This window comes from Pseudoliparis swirei, chromosome 5, assembly GCF_029220125.1.
Source record: "Pseudoliparis swirei isolate HS2019 ecotype Mariana Trench chromosome 5, NWPU_hadal_v1, whole genome shotgun sequence".
Taxonomy (NCBI): domain Eukaryota; kingdom Metazoa; phylum Chordata; class Actinopteri; order Perciformes; family Liparidae; genus Pseudoliparis; species Pseudoliparis swirei.
Window position 1 is genome coordinate 7,377,658 of NC_079392.1, and position 19,949 is coordinate 7,397,606.

General features: G+C 44.2%; 3 protein-coding genes across 4 annotated transcripts in view; 2 read left to right on the plus strand and 1 right to left on the minus strand.

Annotated features, from left to right (window-relative positions):
- Positions 1 to 4,115, plus strand: glulb (glutamate-ammonia ligase (glutamine synthase) b). The gene is made up of 7 exons (XM_056414076.1): positions 1 to 579; positions 1,008 to 1,188; positions 1,311 to 1,472; positions 1,551 to 1,697; positions 1,779 to 1,906; positions 2,021 to 2,220; positions 2,317 to 4,115. The coding sequence occupies exons 2-7, from the start codon at positions 1,023 to 1,025 to the stop codon at positions 2,633 to 2,635; spliced, it is 1,122 nt and encodes a 373-aa protein (XP_056270051.1). The 5' UTR covers positions 1 to 579; positions 1,008 to 1,022; the 3' UTR covers positions 2,636 to 4,115.
- sec16b (SEC16 homolog B, endoplasmic reticulum export factor) overlaps positions 3,809 to 19,949 on the minus strand; it is a 25,472-nt gene continuing 9,331 nt past the window's right edge. Inside the window, exons 16-24 of one of the 2 annotated variants that reach the window (XM_056414073.1) lie at positions 19,353 to 19,437; positions 19,091 to 19,250; positions 18,816 to 18,961; positions 18,693 to 18,721; positions 18,386 to 18,493; positions 18,214 to 18,306; positions 18,033 to 18,132; positions 17,716 to 17,765; positions 3,809 to 3,882 (exon numbers count right to left, since the gene is read on the minus strand). In XM_056414073.1, coding sequence (XP_056270048.1) covers positions 17,749 to 17,765; positions 18,033 to 18,132; positions 18,214 to 18,306; positions 18,386 to 18,493; positions 18,693 to 18,721; positions 18,816 to 18,961; positions 19,091 to 19,250; positions 19,353 to 19,437 — 738 coding nt within the window. In that variant the 3' untranslated portion in view covers positions 3,809 to 3,882; positions 17,716 to 17,748. Of the gene's footprint in view, positions 3,883 to 16,081; positions 17,633 to 17,715; positions 17,766 to 18,032; positions 18,133 to 18,213; positions 18,307 to 18,385; positions 18,494 to 18,692; positions 18,722 to 18,815; positions 18,962 to 19,090; positions 19,251 to 19,352; positions 19,438 to 19,949 lie in introns of those variants that run through there. The other variant, XM_056414072.1, reaches the window with a different exon arrangement.
- LOC130193553 (zinc finger protein 648-like) lies at positions 11,079 to 15,640 on the plus strand. The gene is made up of 2 exons (XM_056414075.1): positions 11,079 to 12,219; positions 13,145 to 15,640. Exon 2 carries the CDS (start codon positions 13,222 to 13,224, stop codon positions 14,647 to 14,649), a length of 1,428 nt encoding a protein of 475 aa, XP_056270050.1. The 5' UTR covers positions 11,079 to 12,219; positions 13,145 to 13,221; the 3' UTR covers positions 14,650 to 15,640.

Consider the following 19,949-nt stretch of genomic DNA (forward strand, 5'->3'; position numbering starts at 1 on the left):
TTGTGTTATGTCACCTTTTATATTGTTATCTGAGACTTACATTAATATTTAAAATATTATCTTGAAGCATTCACAGTAGTTTCCCTCTACAGTGTGCTCTGCTGGAGAATCTATAACTTTTGAGGATGAACCTTTTCGCTTACATAACTGCGGTGTGTGTCCCCTGAGTGTGCGCCACTTGTTGATCAGTCTGCGGTTTATCAGTAGGCCTACCAGTAAAAACCTGCGTCTCTTTGTGTGTCACGTGACTCGTTGATCAAATCAGCTCTTTTAACGCTTTACGACACGTTGATTAAAGATAGAAGCCAGCGAGACCTAAAATCTCCACTGATGCTGCGGGGAGGAGGAGGGGGGAGTTGTTCGCCGCAGTGATCCAGGAACTCCCGCATCTCCGCATCTCGGACCTGATCACGTGCCGCGCTCGGCCAATCAGAGGCGGCGGAGAAGCGCAGCAGCAGTATAAATCAGAGGTGGAAGCGGAGGAGAAGCAGGAATGAAAGACAATAGAAACATTCACACAGACCACGCTTCTCAAGGCTCTTGTCGTCTTTTGATTTTTGTCTATACTTAACACTTAAGGTAAGGGCGTTCGGTCATCTTGCTGCCTGGATTTGTTCCTACAAGGAGACATTGTTGTATTCGTGTCTGCTGCTGCTGCTGCAACTTTCCCTTTGTTTCCACTTATGCCAACGTTTGGTTTTTGACTTCACTCTAACATTGTGTTTTGTAATTTTGTGTCAAAGTTGATTTCTATTGATATTCTGTTGTCTCCAACTAGTAGTTATAGCCTTCCATAGGGCAACATGTAATTAAAGGGGCTTTGGCTGGCTCACTGGCTGTTGTATAATTAGTGTTCCCCCTTTTTTCCTTGTCAGTAGCATTGAGTTGAACCTTTTCTTTGTCAGCCTCGGGAGCTTTTGCCATGGCCTCCTCCCTGGTTGCACACATTTCTCACATGCATGGAGATGCAGTGTCTCCGCTCACGCTCGGTCCTCTTCTCTCTGCAGGTTTGGGTCAAGACAATGGCCACCTCAACAAGTTCGAAGCTGAGCAAAGCTGTAAAGCAGCATTACATGGAACTCCCTCAGGGGGACAAGGTCCAGGCCATGTACATCTGGATCGACGGTTCCGGAGAGGGACTGCGCTGCAAGACCAGAACTTTGGATTGTGAACCCAAGACCATCGAGGGTAAGATGTGGCCTCCAATAGCATCCACGCGTCCACATGGACAGCATGGAATGAAACACGATGGTTTCTTTGGAGTAGATGATTGATTTCAAGCGTTGTTGTTGTTGTTGTTTCTGCGTCAGATCTTCCCGAGTGGAACTTTGATGGCTCCAGCACGTACCAGTCAGAGGGCTCCAACAGCGACATGTTCCTGATCCCCGCCGCCATGTTCAGGGACCCGTTCAGAAAAGACCCCAACAAGCTGGTGCTCTGTGAGGTGCTCAAGTACAACCGCAAGCCCGCAGGTAAAGCAGACACGAGCAAGCCTGACCGTGGGTCACCGGCGTGAATTTCAGCTCACATCGCGACCGTCGTTCCAACAGAGACTAACCTGCGCCAGACCTGTAAACGGATCATGAGCATGGTGGAGAATAATCGCCCGTGGTTCGGCATGGAGCAGGAGTACACTCTCCTGGGCACGGATGGACATCCCTTCGGCTGGCCCTCCAACGGCTTCCCGGGTCCACAAGGTGAGTTTCAGGCATACGTTGTTTATTGAAATACAATCCAATCTTAAAGTGTTAATATGAACCTTATTTCTGTCCGATTAGGGCCATATTACTGTGGAGTGGGAGCCGATAAAGCGTACGGACGAGACATAGTGGAGGCGCATTACAGAGCCTGTCTGTACGCTGAGGTTGACATCTGTGGCACCAATGCTGAAGTCATGCCCGCTCAGGTATTGTTTCTTTGTGTCCGTTGTCTCACTTCACGCACAAAATAAACGTTCGTCGTCAAGTTGCGTCAAACGGATTCGTGATCAGTCATGAATGCAGTCCCTGTGGTGTTTCAGTGGGAGTTCCAGATCGGGACCTGTGAAGGTATCAACATGGGGGACCATCTGTGGGTCGCTCGCTTCATCCTTCACAGAGTGTGCGAGGATTTCGGCGTGGTGGTCTCCTTTGACCCCAAACCAATCTCGGGGAACTGGAACGGCGCCGGCTGCCACACCAACTTCAGCACCAAGGAGATGCGAGAGGACGGCGGACTGAAGTGAGGACGAGTTTCCGTTTGTTTTTAGGGTTGTGAATTCCTTTTTTTAAATTTTTTTTTTTTTTACTGTCCTCCTAATTCCCCTCTCCTTCACAGAATCATTGAGGAGTCCATCGACAGGATGGCGAAGAGACACATGTATCACATCCGGGCCTACGACCCCAAAGGTGGGCTCGACAATGCCAGACGCCTCACCGGTCACCACGAAACCTCGAGCATCGACGCCTTCTCGGCCGGCGTGGCCAATCGGGGCGCCAGCATTCGCATTCCTCGCTTGGTCGGGCAGGACAAGAAGGGCTACTTCGAGGACCGCCGTCCGTCCGCCAACTGCGACCCGTACATCGTCACGGAGGCGATTGTGCGCACGTGTTTACTCAAAGAAGAGGGAGAGGAGCCCACAGATCACAGCAAATGAAGTCTTAAGACCCCGTGTCATTACCAGTACGGCATCTAGCCATGTCTTTTTTTCCAGACTTTATGGATTGATTTTTAACATTTTTGTACTTGACAGGTGAAATAATAATCCAGCTTTCCCTGCATTCTTTTAACCCTCCTGTTACCTTAGGGTAAATTTGACCCCATTCAATGTTTAATGTCGGTGTTCTTTGCGGTCAATTTGACCCCAGGCTGTTTTTCACTGTGTCAAACATATAAGAAATATCAACTTTTTTATATATTTAAAGGGCTATTTAGGTAGTCAACAAACAAACATAAAGTACCTCACACTTAAACTGGGAAAAGCAATATTAATTCTAATAATTTTCTGGAGGTTTTAATTGCTGGTGTCAAATTGACCCCGAGGGTAAAATATGTCAGTAAATATAAAGGTAACAGGAGGGTTAAACATTGAATGGGGTCAAATTGACCCTAAGGCAACAGGAGGGTTAAGCCAGTCTTACGTCTGTCACATTATCACTGCCAACACCTTTTGTCGTGGCTGACATGTAAAGAATAACTGTACTGTGTTTAACGTGGACAAATTCAAAACTTCTTAAACGGCAGCAGGGTTTTTCTACAGATCTCGTAACTCTGACTCAAAGGATCCCAGAGGCATTTGAATGTCTTGGCCTCTGTCATAATGGTGGTTATATACGGTGTGTATAGAATAAGGTCATATGTACGCCAATCTACATTTGTATGGTTTAAATAATTCATATATATTTTTCCACGTGTCATTGTCAAATAGATAAATGTTTTCATCTGATTTTGAACTCCTGCGTGTATCCTGTTTTGACTCCAATTAAATTCCGGCATGCCTGTTGGTCCCATGCAGACCGTCGGCTGAATTGAATCTCACTGATTTTAAAATGTGACCGGCGTTAAGGGAACATGTGCTGTAACGTTTAACAAATGGTGGTTGGTTAGGGCACGGCGACATTCACATCTTCCCACTTATGCAAAACGGACCGAGCGGCTGCCTTCAAGAGAAAGTCAACACGACGTTGAACTCTTTCAAAAGAGTTTCGATTCTATTCTCATTGACTGCGAAGGCGTTGACAACGTGCACGCGAGCAGGCAGACTTTGCCAACTTTGCTTGTATGCAAACATGAGCGAGGCGTCTTTATGGTATGTTTTGAAAAAAAGTGTCGATAACACATCGAGACTAGTTCTTTAAGTAGTGCAAGAAAATACATAAAAGGAGGGGAGGTCCTTCCGAAGATCTGAAAACACATAAAAAAACATTTTCCAACAGTTAGTTGTTCAATGTACTGCATTATTCTTACATTTAGCTACTAACTAATATAATATAGCAATTTGAGTACACAGTTTGACAGTTAAATCAATATGGTTCACTATTCATTGTCATCACATGTGCTACTCCTGTCGTACGGTGCCCTCTCAGTTCTAGAAGAAAAAAATGTGTATTTCTTTCCAATAAATAACACAGAAAGTTTCCCCCACAACTTTCTTTCTGCGTGTTACAACTAATGTATTCCAAAGTTTTTCTTCTCATCATTACTTCACCATGCTCTTTTGTTTTTGGTATTTTTCCTCCTTTTCTGGCAGCTGCTGGTTTCCTACCATGAAAATCCATTTGCAAAGATTTCAAACTTGCATGAGTTTGGTAATTAATTACAGACAATATCAGGTCTGCTTTAGTTATTTATGAGGCTGTATTGTTGTTCTCAGAAAAGAGTCCTCAATGCCTCAAAATAAAACACTGATGTATTCGGCAGAAAATAAAGCTGAGAAGTTGTTCAAATAACTGCTATTAACTAATAAATATGGATTTTATGTATAATAATTTGTTGTGCCCAAGAGGAAAACGTGTTAAGCTTAGGTGGCTTTAGCGTTAGTTGTACTCATTGATCTGTTCAAATACTATACCATGATAATTCTGGTGAAAAAACTCTGAGGGGGCATAACAAGTACTGTAGTTAAGTAATCACTTCATTATAGGACAAAATTGGTGTCCCTAGTTTGGTTTCACTGAAACACATTCAGCTAAATCCGTCTAGACTCGGGTAAGATTATGGTTAGAGTATGCCGTTTGCCCACAGGAATGCATTTAGCAGCGGTCTGACAACACACCAAATTAAATTCGGCTCGGAATTCATTGCCAAACGAACATGTTCGAAACCGTATTGCATTGGCCTCCAGAAATCCTGTCCACAAGTTCAGCTCCGAAAATGTCACTGCAGACGAATGCAACTTGGAAAGAGACGTATCGGACATTCAGTCAGCGGCTCCGCGGTCTTTTTCAGTCCAAAGTAAGATGGGGAGTCACTTTTACTAGAAACAAACTATTGACTGAGTCTATCAGCACATACTGAGGTTGACATTCTATGGGAAAGCCTTTTCTGACGTGTACATTTGACTGTTGCACAACAATGGGCATCAATGTTCCCATTGCATTAAAAGTGGAGCCCCACCTCAATTTCTCCCGTGTTATCCGACCCCATTGTGTACTGTCATCACGCGACACAGACCATTCGTAGTAAATAAAGAGGCATCTGAACTGCAATTCAATCCGACTTAATTCGGTTTCTTGAGTCCAAACAGCAGATGAAGCACCATTAGATTAGCTCTAATGTCATCCCATGTATGCAGTGTCCTCTGCTTTGGAGGTCCCTGGCCCACCGCTATCATTGTCTCCCCCCTCCCCCCCCTCCCCCGCTGTGGAAGGTGGCTTTCGGGAAATGCGGCGAAAAACTGTTGCAGCCTCGCAGGCCTGCATGATGATCGGAAACTTGAGCAGCTGTGAAAGCAGAGCGGCACAGTGAGATCGAGAGGTTGGAGAACCCTGGGTGGAGGAGCACGGACGCAGATCAGACCACCGGCGAACGTCATCGACATGTCAAAGCGCACGACGGTCGTGTGATCAGAGAGCTCTGTCCTCAGATTGCGTCACATTGAATATCGTTACAGCTCGAAATGAGACCTCACGATGTTCAGTTCGGGTGACATTTAGATTTAGTTTTTCATTAAAAACTCAATAATGTTTGGACAAGGAGCTTCCTTGTGAGCTCGTGTACGTGACCTATAATGGCTGTCCGACGCATGCACCACAGCTGACCCGCTGATAAGAAACATGTGAGTGTGTGACGGGCCTAATAATGAGCCCAATGCATGTGACACTGCAGGCACCCTAAAGCAAAGATAAGCTCTGATTTTTCTTACAATTTCCATGACACACACTTGAGGCCTAGGTACAGAAAAACTAAGTTGAACTTGCATGTTGGCTTTCTTACCGCGCGTGAGATGATAAGATTGATGCCACCATGTCATATCTGTGGGATAAATATGAAGCCACAGCCAAGAGACAGCGAGCTGAGCGGAGCATGACGACTGAAAGCAAGTGCCCCCCTGTTTCCAGACTTCATGCAAAGCTAACTGTCTCTTGGTTAAAGCTTAAAGGAATTCAAGGCATAGTTAATAAAAAAATGTTAAACACGCTAATTTTGAGATTCTCCCTTTGTTCAATATAAAGCTTTACAGCCAACAGTGAATTAGCTTAGCATAAAGACGAGCGACAGGGGAAACAGCTGCCTGGCTCTGTCCAAAGGTAACACAATATACCTGCTGCCAGCACGTCGAATTAACATGTTACATCTGATTTTTTAAATCTGTATAAAAAACAAATTGTGTCAAGGAAATTCTCAATTTGGCATTTAATGAGGGGTTACATGACTTTGTGTTAGCTCGTTAGCTTCAGAGGTTTCCAGCGGATTGTGTTACCTCTGGACAGAGCAAAGTGTTCTCCCTCGCTTCCATGATTATAATCACGACACGTCTGTGGTTACTTTTGTACAAAGTGTATGACAAATGGACAATCTATCCAAAAATATTGGTTCGGAAACTTTTTGGAACACTTATTGCTGACAAATACAAACCGACTAAGAGTTTTAGATGTGTCCCCCACGTGCCAACGCGTTTTAATAGTAAGCTGTCCATATCAGTGTGATCATATGTGTTTGCTTCATGGTAAATGGTCTGTATAGTCGATCCTCTGATTGAAGGACGATTCTGCTCTACCACTAAGCCGCATCCTGGGACAGCATATACAGCTTCTCTAAAAAATTGTTGCAGGCAAAAGAATTTCACGAAAGAGTCATAAACACGGATCAAAGCTCTAGCCTCTATAATGGGCTGAAAAGACGAAAGACTTCTGAAACCCCCCCCCCTGGTTTTCCTGAACTCTCTGTTGTCGGTCGGGTTGCCAGCACACAGTTGGGACAAAGTGTTCTCTCTCTTCTTTTTTTCCCTGTGTGCATGTGTCTGCTACTCAAGTGCATTTTGTTATCTTACTGCCTGGTTTTAAGGAGCCTTTGGTTGTAACTGTATCATAACAAACTAGAACGGGCACTCAGTAGAGCGCATACCTTCGCATATCACAAGATTGGGCATTGAATTATGAACATGTTGGCATTAGTTGCATGCCAATTGGATCAAAATTGACCGCGCGTAAAAAGAAGATGTTGACCTTTTCATGACCTTGACCTTGACCTTTAACCTGATCGATCCCAAAATCTAATCAAATGGTCCCCGGATAATAACCAATCATCCCACCAAATTACATGCGATTCGGTTTAATACTTTTTTAGTTATGCGAATAACACGCATACAAATAAATAAATAAATAAATACATGGCGATCAAAACATAACCTTCTGCATTTTCAATGCGAAGGTAACAAGTCTTTGCACTGCAGGACCCAATAATCAGCCGTAAACTCCTGGTATAACTTGTGTTCTTCATTTAATCAATGCTAATGTGTACAATTGATTGTTTGAAGCAAAAGTTACCCCAAGCGAGTTCTTTTCACATTTGATCTATTTGGACTGTCATTCTGGACTGCTTCTTTCACCAGTGCGCTGGTTGTTTGTTCTCCTCCCCCACTGCCCCGGCCTTCAGGAACCGTGAAGGCAACAACACCCCCATCCTCCAGCTACGAAGATAATGGGATTTCACAAAGGTCACACCAGTAAACACAGGGTGAGCAGAAAAGAATAGACACAGCCATGGGCCTGACGTGAGTCGACTCACATTAAAACACGTACATTTTCAGATCTAGGAAAACGAAACAACAACATAGCCTATAATGTGTGATGGATTTTCTTGATCCAAAACGATGTTAATGTTTGTGTCATGCTCTATGCATTGAGCCTCGTCAGACACTGCTGTCCCAGGAGAAAACTAGCCTGGGACAAATGGACAAAGGAGAAACCTTTTAGCCCTAAAGCCTGAGATCCACTGAAGACTTTGTTTTGCACGTTCCAAAAGATAGTTGAACTATGAGAATAAAACACACCTGGTGAAAATGAAACAAAAATAAATAAGAAATGGCCCCGTTTACATTAAAATGACCTTTGGGTGATACAATCCCAAGTGGGCAGTGCTAAGAACATCAGTAGAATGCATCATGAGTGACCACTTCAAGCTACACACAGGATTTAGCATACAGACTGGAAGCAGGGGGGTTTCCCCTGAATCTGGCTCCTTACCAAATCTAAATTATAAATTGCGGTTATTCTGATTAAACAAACGATATATAACATGGCAGTTCATGAGCTGTAACGCCACCGGTAGGTCGATTCCCCTCTTTGAGACTGTTTGAGGCACAAATGTGTTGCTTTAAAGACAGAAAAGAAATCATTTCACAAGCTAATCTAATATGTGCAATAATACAAAACAACTCAAATATGTACTCTTAAAAATTATGTTTCAAAGCCTCTGTGGCAGCGGGGTGTGTTTAGGCTTGGCTGCAGAGTGGGTGGAGCGGGGGGGGTGGTTCAGGGAACGGTGTCTGATTGTCATCAGCTGGTCTGATGGGTATAATCAGTCCAGCTGATGACAATCTGTGTTTTGTGTATCTGCGAGGCTTTGTCTTTCAAGGAGCTGGATGGACTGAAGACGGGAGTGAAGTGCCGAGCAGAGACAATCAGTGCGTTTACATGCAATCGAATTATTGGCTTAGTCGGACTGAAATCGAATTATCCGTTTCATGTAAACACCTTAGTCGGACTATGATCCCAAAAGAAGATAGCATAGACTACTAAAGCAGCAAGATTTTACCATCATCAATCATAACTGACTGTCTGCGGTGTGGAATAATAAAAGATATTACCAAATATCACTCCGACTGCTCATTCCGTGGGGCTTATAGGGAGAACCTACTAGTGACGGCTAGAAACCTGTCACAGCCTCAAAATAAAAATACCCAAAAAGCCAAATCTACATGGAAATAATGTACTGGATAGTGTAACTACACCAGGTCTGCATAAAGAGAGGTGGGTCATGTAAAGGGTACGACTTGTGCAACTTGATGCTCAGCAAAGCAAATCCAACCAGTTCCAGAGCTGGAGAAGGTGGGTTCTGTGGAAAATTCCAAAATATGCTCTCAATTAAGGCCATCTACCCGGCTCCAACGGGAAATCAAAGAACTCTCCTCTGCCAGAATGACAACGCACTTTTTGTCTGTGCAGTGTGCCAGGGAGTTATGTGAATTTCATAAAAATATTCACCCATGTTCAAGCAAAACACATTTGAACTATTGTGGACCTCCTACAGCATTTATTTGAAGCTCAGACTTTAGCATAAGCAGGCGTGTATTGGTTCTCTCCTTTATGTCTTCTACCCGATCATGAGGGTAAAGTGCTCTCCTGGCGGGAGAGAAGAAACATAAACACCCAGTAAACAACAAACCACAACCTTTATAATCCTAGCAGGGAGTTCCTGGGTGATGCTCCTTATACTGTTTGTTAGTACAGCTTCAGCATCCGGTTTCATCGACTGCGTCACTATCAAGAAGACACTTGCGTAACATCCACCGCAGCTTTGTTGTCACAGCTTCCAGTTGATGAACACAAAGACGCAGGAGTCATTTCAACATTTCAACTCCCTGAAGACTGAATGACTTTATTTTACTTATTTGTAAAAAAGAAAAAGAAAAGTAGGCTACAAACAGGAATTGTATGTACTCCTTTGGAAACAACTCACATTGTTGCTTTTAATCATTCTTGACTTCAAGTAGAGAGTAAACTCCTTGCACACTGCATAGTGCACATGCAATAGAACAGTTATGTCACAGATACAAAGAAAAGAAAGAAATTGCCGGTCATAGTGTTGGCCAACAATTATTTTGGTTTTTACTGTATTCTACAGCTTATTTTCATGTTCACAAACCCACAACTTTGTTTTTTGTCTTTTCTGTTGATGATAATATTCATTGTATATTCGCAGGGCATATACCTGAATACAGCCATAAACTAAAAGAGATGGCATTGTTTTACATTTCTGAAAGTTCAGTGAATTTAGCGGTAGGTGTGTGGGGTTGTTGTGTGGGAAACGACGCAGAAGGAAGTCCGCGGAGATTACAACTTGATGAGTGTCGACGAAGAAGGTGCATCGGAGCTTTGTGAAGGTTATTTGATAAGGGTCCAATTTCAGTCTACTCTCCTGGGAAAACACGCTCAGAGCCAGCACCGTCCATTTAATCACGACAAGAGTCGGCTCAATAACTTATAACACATGCAAGCTGCTCAAGCCCCATCGGTCTCCACAGTGTATAGAGGACACTGTCTATCCGAAAGACAAGAAGCAAAAGGATTTGGTCGAACTGGCGATGAACTGAGAAATTGAGGAAATAATTATAACGAGGAATACTATGAGGAAACCAAGGTTTCATAGAAATGATGATACATGGCCGAATTGGCCGTATCTTAAAAATAGTAGTACTTAATATTGATAAGTGCATGCTGAGTAACTACATCCTTCTCGCTGAATGCAACATGATTTTGCATGGTTCCCAAATCTTCAATAGGGAAGGGATACTAAATTTAAAAAACTGCAATTGCAACTTATTTATCAGTTTGAAGAGTAAACTATAGCACCAATTCAAAGCCTTTCTACCTTCATCTTTCAACAGGACACATACTAACCTTCTTTAAAAAAAAAAAAAAAAAATAGGTTAATGCAAAAAACAAAGACTCTCTGTTCCCACGAAGAGAGAACACATTTCCTGCTCCACACAAATAGTGTTACTCTCTTTTTCAAACACGTGAGAACATGCTGTCCTGCGTAACGAAGCCCACAATGAGATCAAGGATGTTCTAAAATGAGATTTCTTCGGATTTGTTTTTATTAGGAATAGAGCCGGTGATTTTCCACAGTCCGTGGCTCGTGGGTTGATAACATTAGCGAGTGAACAGCGACCCGCTGAGGCCACTGCGAGTAACTGCACATGTGCAATAGGAGCGAAACCACAGACAGTTGAGGTCTGAAGCGGCTTCACGTTGAGATGTATAATTTAAAGTTGGCCGTGTCGATGCAAATGACTCCGTAAAACACATAAGTAGCAATGTGTTGCAATGTAATGCAGGTTACATTCATTACCGGTTAAAAACACACACATTTTTGCAGTTTTTATTGAAATGTAAGCAGTTCAAATCCACGAACCTGAAATGGTAAACTGCCAGACAAAAACAGTTTTAAATAAGTTCTGAGTTATACAAAAAGGCATTTTTCAGGGGAAAAGTAATGGGGTAACAACTTGCAGGTGTTCTGCAACAGTGTTGGGAAGAACTTTATGAACAATATTAGATTTCCATTGGAGAAAGAATGACAAAAGGTGGCTACTTTGACACATATAAATGTTGATTACATTTTGTTAAACAATCTCCAAATGTTTATTTGTCCTATATGCTTTAATTTCAGAGTACATTGATAAATTAAACGGTGTACATTTTAATGAAAACTGGAGAAATTGAGGTGTTCTAAAACTTTTGACCGGTAGTGTATATGATGCCACTTCTTCCATTTCTTTTAATTGGCTAAATCCATTAACGCACGCGAGACATGTAACTTAATACAGTCATTAAAATATCAATGCGCTGCCACAGCGGTTCGGCGGAAGGACACAAGTTGACGTAGGCCTATTTGAGTTTTACATTTATTAAACGTCGGCTTATATAAACGTAGGTTTAACACGTTGAATTTAGGAATGAAACAAACTAAACGGTAATATTTAAGTAACCTAAAAGTGATCTAACACGTCCTAATACAAGCAGCAACAGGTTACCGTTCTGTGACACGGGGATCTTGAAGTTCTAGTCTGCTTGAGACCTTCTCAACAGGCTATAAGCAAACAGGCGCTAAGCTGTCAGTGAGAGGTAAGCTGAGCCAGGGAGGAGATGTCATTGCTGCTGCTGACGAGCAGGATAGATGCTGACCAAGTCCCGCGCACGGCTGCTGCCAAGACTCCGCCCGTTAACACCACCACCGTGCGCACATCTCCCATGTGGGCTAGGATATCTCTGCGGCATCTCCTGGACCTGCTCGGAAAGAGACCGCAGAGGAAGGAGCTCTGGGAAATAGTTTGATATTAACATTCACGAGCCAGCCTTCTTTTTTTAATTGTCTCTCTCTTTTTTAATGGTAATATAAAGAAAAATCTTTTGAGGAACATATGTTGGACATTTGGGAATTCATGTGCCATGACTGCAAGATGCAAGGCCATGTGAAAGATATACCCAAGGTCATGGTGGATGCAGCCACAAAGTAAGTATATACTTATAGCATGGCCTGTGTGGAAATAGTTGCACTATGAAGAAAATAAATCTGCGTGGAAGCTTTGATATGATCGTTTATTTGAGGAATGGAAGTTATGAAGAAGACCCACTCAGACTATACACTCAAAGAAATGACTCATTGGATGAACTCAATTAAATTGTTGGCAGGTTTTCCATCCAATAATTATATGCAACTCCAACTCAAATTTAGCACATCAGTGCAATAAAATTTAATTAAGTTAGTCCAACTCATTTGTATCAAATACATCTCAAATAAAATAACTATATTCATTAAATTAAATTGTGTTTGTCCAACTCAAAATATAAACTAACTAACTAACAAAATATGCAAACTCCAAACAGAAGGAAAGCCCAGACTGGGAATTGAACCCACAGCCCTCTGGCTTTGAGGCGACAGTGCTAGCCACTACACGACCTTACAGCCCTGAAAATGTGTTCACCTCATGTAAACAACTGATTTTCAGCTGGCGCATGCGCAAAGGGTAGTCCTCAATGAAACACATTTATTTTGAATTGATATGCGCACCATCTAACCTAAATAAATCTAATAAATGAAAGTATTCATACATTTTGTGTTACACCCATTAAATATAAATATCTATTTTTGTAATTGATTTATTTAAATGTATCAAACAATATTTAAATGTGTCACCTCGAAGAAGGGCTTGAATCGTTTTTGTGAGTGTAACCTAAATACATCTAATAAATGAAAGTATTCATACATTTTGTGTTACACCCATTCAAGATAAATATCTTCGTTTTGTAATTGATTTATTTAAATGTATCAAACAATATTTAAATGTGTCACCTCTAAGAAGGGCTTGAATCGTTTTTTTGAGTGTAGGCATTAAATGAGGATGGTAACAACATGCTCTGTGGATTTTATTTTTAAGGTCTTTTTAAGGAGGCTCATTGTCTGCAACTCCCCAACTCATGTTGATGATTTCATGCAGATGATTTCAAGTGACCAATGGCTGATGAAATCTCCCCACGGACGTCCGACAGGCCGGTTGTTGAAACGGACCCTCGACACGCGAAGCCCGACCCTGCATGTGGCGGCACTTGTGGCGTGAACTCACTTTCAGAGAGCTGTGACGCCGGGATCCTTTATCTGAATCCTCAGACACCGAACTGGTCTCTCGTGGAGAAGTTTGCTGAACTTTCGCCGGCAGAATTAATAGGATTCAGAGACGATCCGGACGACAGCAGCCGGGGACTGTTGCAATGCACCAAACGTACCCAGAACACTGGCGTGTGTGGATCTAATGAAGAGCTCCTGGACGCTGCGCAAAAAAAGGAAAGCAACTGCCTCAGGAGCCGTAAGATACAAAGTAATGCATCGGCCACACAGAGGGCATCCAAGCTCCAAGAGCTCAATGTCGAGGAATATTCTCCGGGCGGAGACGGGAATCAAACCAAAAAGAAGGACGTGCACAGTCCTTCCGTGAAGAAACTACTTACAAAATGCGGCGATGACAAGATCCCCAGACTTTTGGTCGCAATGAAGAAACGCAACGTCGTCGACAAAGAGCACCGTCCCTTCAAGTGCACCCACTGCAGCTGGGCCTTCAAGAAGCTCTGCAACCTGCAGAGTCACCTGCAAACGCACACGGGCCTCAAGCCGCACGCGTGCGACATTTGCGGCAAGGCGTACTCCCACCAGGGCACGCTGCAGCAGCACAAGCGTCTCCACACGGGCGAGAGGCCGTATCACTGCCCCTTCTGCGTCAAGACCTACATCTGGTCCTCCGACTACCGCAAGCACATCCGCACACACACCGGCGAAAAGCCCTACGTGTGCGACACCTGCGGCAAGGATTTCATTCGCTCCTCCGACCTGCGGAAGCACGAGCGGAACATGCACACCAACGACAAGCCCTTCCCGTGCGCGCACTGCGACAAGACTTTCGACAAGCCCCTCTCCCTGAAGCGCCACGAGCGGAAGCACCTGGGGGAGAGGCCCTTCTCCTGCCCCGACTGCGGCAAAGCCTTCGCTCTGGCCAGCCGCATGGCCGAGCACCAGAAGAGCCACGCCGGCGTTCGGCCGCACGTCTGCCCGGTGTGCTCCAAGTGTTTCACCAAGTCGTCCAACCTGGCGGAGCACGAGGCCATCCACAGCGGAGCGCGGCCCCACAAGTGCGCCGAGTGCGGCGTGGCGTTCGCCATGGCCTCCCGCCTCGTGCGTCACCAGTACGTCCACAGCAAAGAGAAACCCCACGGATGCCCGGGATGCAGCAAGAACTTTTGCCACCTCGCCACGCTGAAGCTTCACCAGGAGCAGACGTGCGCCGGGAGGATTTTTGTCTGCGTGCAGTGCGACAAGTCCTTCCAGTGCGCCGCAAAGCTCGCAGAGCATGTGCTGAACCACGCAGGGACGCACATGTCTGAATCCAATTGAAGACGGGTTGTACTCATCCACATTGGATCCGTTCAAAGTCATGGGGTACCAGTTTATTTCTGTTGATGTACATATGTAGGATTCCCGTGAACCCGCTCCGCTGTCCCTGAGGTGCTGGGTTTCCATGGGAGCGCTCTGGGACAAAAACACATTGCCACCGGCATCGACACTGGAGCCGACAGCTCAACCGTGGTCAGGGAAAGCGGTCACAAGGCCAAGTGAAGACGGAAATGTTAAGGCTTTTAAATAATGAGTTAATACTAAATCTCACAACGTTGCCTCTGTGCGTGACGGGAAATGCAGGCAGTTTATTCGGATGAACGGCTTCCTGCACCGGGACAGCACGCCTGGGTCACTCGGAATCTGGTTCCGGTGGGTTCTGCGAACTGACTTCTGAAGGAATCCGTCACTTCCTCGTGCCGATTTTCACGGCTACGCGGAAATTTATATGCCCGAATTTAGCACCAGCTTATTGTTCTCAACAGATCGGTACCCATCATGCACATGTAAACGACAGATTCGTCAATAATGACGTATTCCCAAGTGGAGGCTGCTTTTTGTTGTAGCGAATTTCTTGGCCTCACAAGCAGCAGTAGCTGCAACATAAGTGCCATAATATGGCCGTGAGCCAGTCATACCTCCAGAGGCCCATTGCTGTGGCCAAGTTAATGAGCTTTGGTGGTTCAGGGACGTTAGCCAATCAGTCCAATGTTGCTTTCTTGAATTATCCTCACGGTGCTTTGTGTATGTTATTTTGTTTTGGGAGTCCGGCTAGTTCCATGCGGGTGAACCTTTTAAATGTCAAGTATACATTTTGATAATTTTTTTTGGTCATATTTCCATGCACAACATGTTTGGTCCCTTAATCCGTCCAAGAGTCCTTCCAACGGGAGCACGTAGGAGCTCTGGAAACCACATTGCACACCTGATATTAAATTATGTCTGAAGATACACCGAAATAAACGTTTTGTTATGGTCATTGCAAAAATAATGTCTTCAGATTTTATTTGTTCGTACCGACAATAATGTTTGCTCTGTGTGTCTTTTAAAGTGACCACGCGTCACATTCATGCAACGGGACAGATCAAACAGACATTGCGGGAATGACTCTTTTTGGAATAGGCCTGTAACTCGAGTCAGAATCCCTCCAGTCAAGAAGGATTTCTTTGGACGCAACTTTAAACGGTCTCTTAAAAAAAGGCAACCCATCCTAAATGTGTTTATGCCCTGACACATTATTTGGCAGGTGCTGCCGACTAATCGTAAAAGGAGGCCGGCCCCACCTGCTGTTTTGTGACTTTGTTCGACATTGGAATCCAAGATATTTTCTTGGCAAGATGTTTTTCTTCAACATGGCAGGCAAAATTGCTCCACTGAACTAGCAATAAATCCATTGCATGTGCTGGTACAGAGGTAAAAACAAGCAGCAAACAGCATTGACAAATACTGTAATACATAGAGCACAAAGACATGTGAAAAAAGTGGCGGTAATAATAGCATATATTAGTGTGTTTTATATACATTTAAAGGAGCCTACATTAACTACGTCATAACATATACATTTATTTGATAGGGCGATCAATAAAGCTTGTTCTCAAATGAAAGCATTGCAATTATCAGCGCATAAACAGTTTCATCCAATAAGTGAATACTGGCTGTATGTGTTGGGGGTGTTTGTCTTTAACGTGTCTTCTCCAATCCGCGCATTGTCATCCATCTTGGCAGCATCAATAACTGATATACAATACAATTCCCTTTACAGAAGGTTAATAATCAGATGGAGAGAACAGAAATGACATTTGAAAAGAGTTGAGGTTCACCTCATGTCCACGTTGCCCTGAGGTTTACTTGATCTGTAACACTCTGTTCTGTTTCTCCTGTGTTCCGTGTCTCCTATGTCTCCTCTGTGTCTTCTCTGTCTTAATTGTTTAATTCCCTGCACCTGCCCTCAGCCACTCTTGTCTCGTTACTGTCTGATGTTGTACACCTGTGTTTCCCCCCTATATATTGTGTCAGTCTTTCCCTTGTCTGCTGTCGGATTGTCGTCTCTAGTTCCGTGTCTTTTTCCCTTTGTCCCGTCTGTCGTATCTGATCCTGCCTGCCTTCCCTGACCGACGATCCTCTGCCTGCCCCTTTTGGACCTTGTTTTTTTGTAAACTGTTTTGCCTCATTAAGAGTGCTTTTTTGTTATTTATATTGCGTCCAGCCTGTCTCTCTGCGCCTGAGCCTCACCCCGTCACAAAGACCTGACATGATCTTCCTCTCGAGAACAAGTGTTAATTAAAGACTGATTCCGATGACGTGTCCTTCGTCAAATTGGGACACAGTTTGTTTTCCTGCCAGATCCCAGGATGAAACTTCAGACTCGCGGTTTCAGGATCACTCCGCTTGGATGGCTTCCCCGAGGCTAATGAGCGACCGCGACATCGGATTAATCTTTATAGTTCGCACCTCATTTGTGTTTGAATGTTATTTTTGTTCATTGTTATAACCAATTGTGTTTTAAGTAGCGTGGATCATAAGAATGGGATTTACACTTCTAAATATAACTTACATTATGCAGTTGCTGGCATCGTTCCACCCTGGTCAAAGCTCTTGTGCATAAATGGTTATTGGGGTCAATTAAAATATCCCTTCCCCGAAATATGGAGTGCGTCTGCTGGCAATTTCCCCGCTGTCAGCTTTTTGGAGAGCACATGTGCTCGATGCAATATGAGTTACTAATGCCAGTCCCCCCAGAGTATTTCTGGATCGAATATGCAACATGACGGTGAGCACGGTGGGGGTTTGTAAGGACATCCTTAAAAAGAAAGAAGTGTGTGTGGGGGGTGGGGGGGATATAGTAGATATTATTGGTGTTCATCCATGTGCAGATGAAGCTCTCATTAGATAGATAGATAGATAGATATATACTTTATTAATCCCCAAGGGGAAATTAGAGATAGAGACACTGGTTGACAGGTGTTCTGATATCGCCCACACCCTACAAACACAAAGGTTTCAGAGTAACTACGTGAGTCCTTTAACTCGGTGCAGATATATTTATCTTGCAGTAACTTAATTTACCTGTGACACAGCATGGAGGTCTGGACAGGGCGTCTACCCCAGCTGCTGTCCTAGGAGGAAGGGGACGCGGCTATTTATAGAACACTATCACATTTGCATCGCTTAACGTAGATAAAATGTCACGCATATCATGACTGTGTTTAATGGCTCAGCAGGAACACAGCTCATCGAGTCCGTGGCTTCAGAAATCCCGCATTAGCATTTGAAGAATGTGGAAGTTGGAAATATATTAATAACTTAATCACAGGACAGGAGAAAGAAAAGGAAAAGAGAAGAATTCAACACTGGCGATGAACAGAAATAAATTCATAATTCACCTGCTTTCCTTGAAAAGGGGTTGATGCCAGCCGAGGAAGGCTGAGATGAAAACATTGCGGGCGGGGGAGGGGGGCAGAAGCCGGTGGTCGGTGGTAGCTCCTGAGAAAACAGACAAAGATATACATTTTAGACCGCCACATTGAAACTAAGCTGAATACTGTCGAATTATTCGACTCTTACCATCTGAGCCGGGCTTCTCTGCTCTGAACTGTCCTCGTGAACATCTTTGGGCTTCGACTTGAACCAACCGCTAAACCAGCCGGCTTTGGTGCTCTGCATTCGGCACGGAGAGAATGAGACCCGCGTCCGACACAAGGCACACTGACACCTGCGGTCTGAGCTGGTGACCCACCTGTTTAGGAGGTTCGCCGGTCTGCTCGTAGCCCCCTAAACCTTGCCCGACGCTCTGCTGGAATTGCCCCTGCCGACTGACGTTGACCTCAAGCATTTGAAGCCCCATCTTCAGAGGAAATACAGACACTCACTCAGGTAACCTTTTTGAAGACATTTAACGATATGCACATTTAAAAAGGGTTTAAAATCTTGAAAAACACAATCCAGGATCAATCCAATCCAGGAAACGATCACGTATGCAACATCAAACCAGGCGGGTGCCATCTTTGTGTCTTATCTGTAAGAACACTCCAGAGTATACTCACCGGGCCTGCTCCGTAGGATGACCCAGCCCCTGCAGAAGAAATCCCCCAAAACATCAAACACACAAGCCGACTCCCCATACATACCTGAATAAAGAAAGGAATGATCTCGCATTAGAGTCTCACCCTCCGCTGCTGGAGGACAATGTGGCGAGGCATCTATGACTTCAGCACTATCTCTGTTATGATAACCAAAGGCTTGGCTCTCAGTCCCTGTGGACGCAGGGGGAGCATAAACAAGCGGTACCGGCATCGGAGAATTGGCGTGTGGCCTAGACAAGCAACAGGGAGAAGACGGTGACAAAATGGCCAATTAGCAATGGATATCACACGAGCAGTAAGAGGATTGCCTCTACGCCGCTGACGGACGTGGATTAGGCGTGTTGTTAGAAATTTCGTACCCGTCCTGAGCTCCGTTATCGCCCCATGACAATACGTTGAATTCCTCCGTTAGTCTTTCCACTTGGTGCTGGAGGTTCGCTTGCTCCCCAACGCCTGTGTAATAAAGGAGTTCTGGCTCCGGACTCTGGATGTCACGATTTAGGTCATCCACGCGTGATTCTGTAGAAGAATCAAAATTCAACAAATTGAAATATTTCTTTTTGGTAGATATACAAGAAAGCAGGCACACCATATGTTATAGTGTGAGGCTTTTAAAATGACCTATGGACACGTTGTCATCCTCTTGGGCCAACGCGCTTTCCTCAGGAGGTGACTGGAATGTTTCAGGACAGGTGTAACTCCCCGTCTGAGAGAAATAAGAAATGTAGACACTTGTATAGTCTTACTGTAAAACCAGACAAACAAGAGTTAGCCGCAACAATACTTTGAGCGAAACGCCAACGCTCACAATGACGATGTATCCATGCTGATGTTTAGCGGGTATAAAACCTGCCATGCTCACTGACTCAGATTAGCGTACCCCACAGTACGTCTGAATGCCGTTAGTTTTACAGATATTTGGTCATAAACCATCCACACTTTGAACTGGTGCTGGCGCTAGATGAAAAGGTTGTTCATGTGGAATATCAAAGCCATTACAAATCCAGTTGAGATATTTCAGTCTGGACCAACATGATGGACACATCAATGGTCCAACAGGCAGACATTACCACCTCTAATGCTAGTGTGGATTAAACAATTAAAACATGGACGAAAGCTTTTTGAAAGCTAAATAAATGTTGCTACTATACATTTTCACTATTGCTCATTTTGGATGTGGGGCAGTGGCTGAATTTGAATGTAAACCAGGAGCTGGCA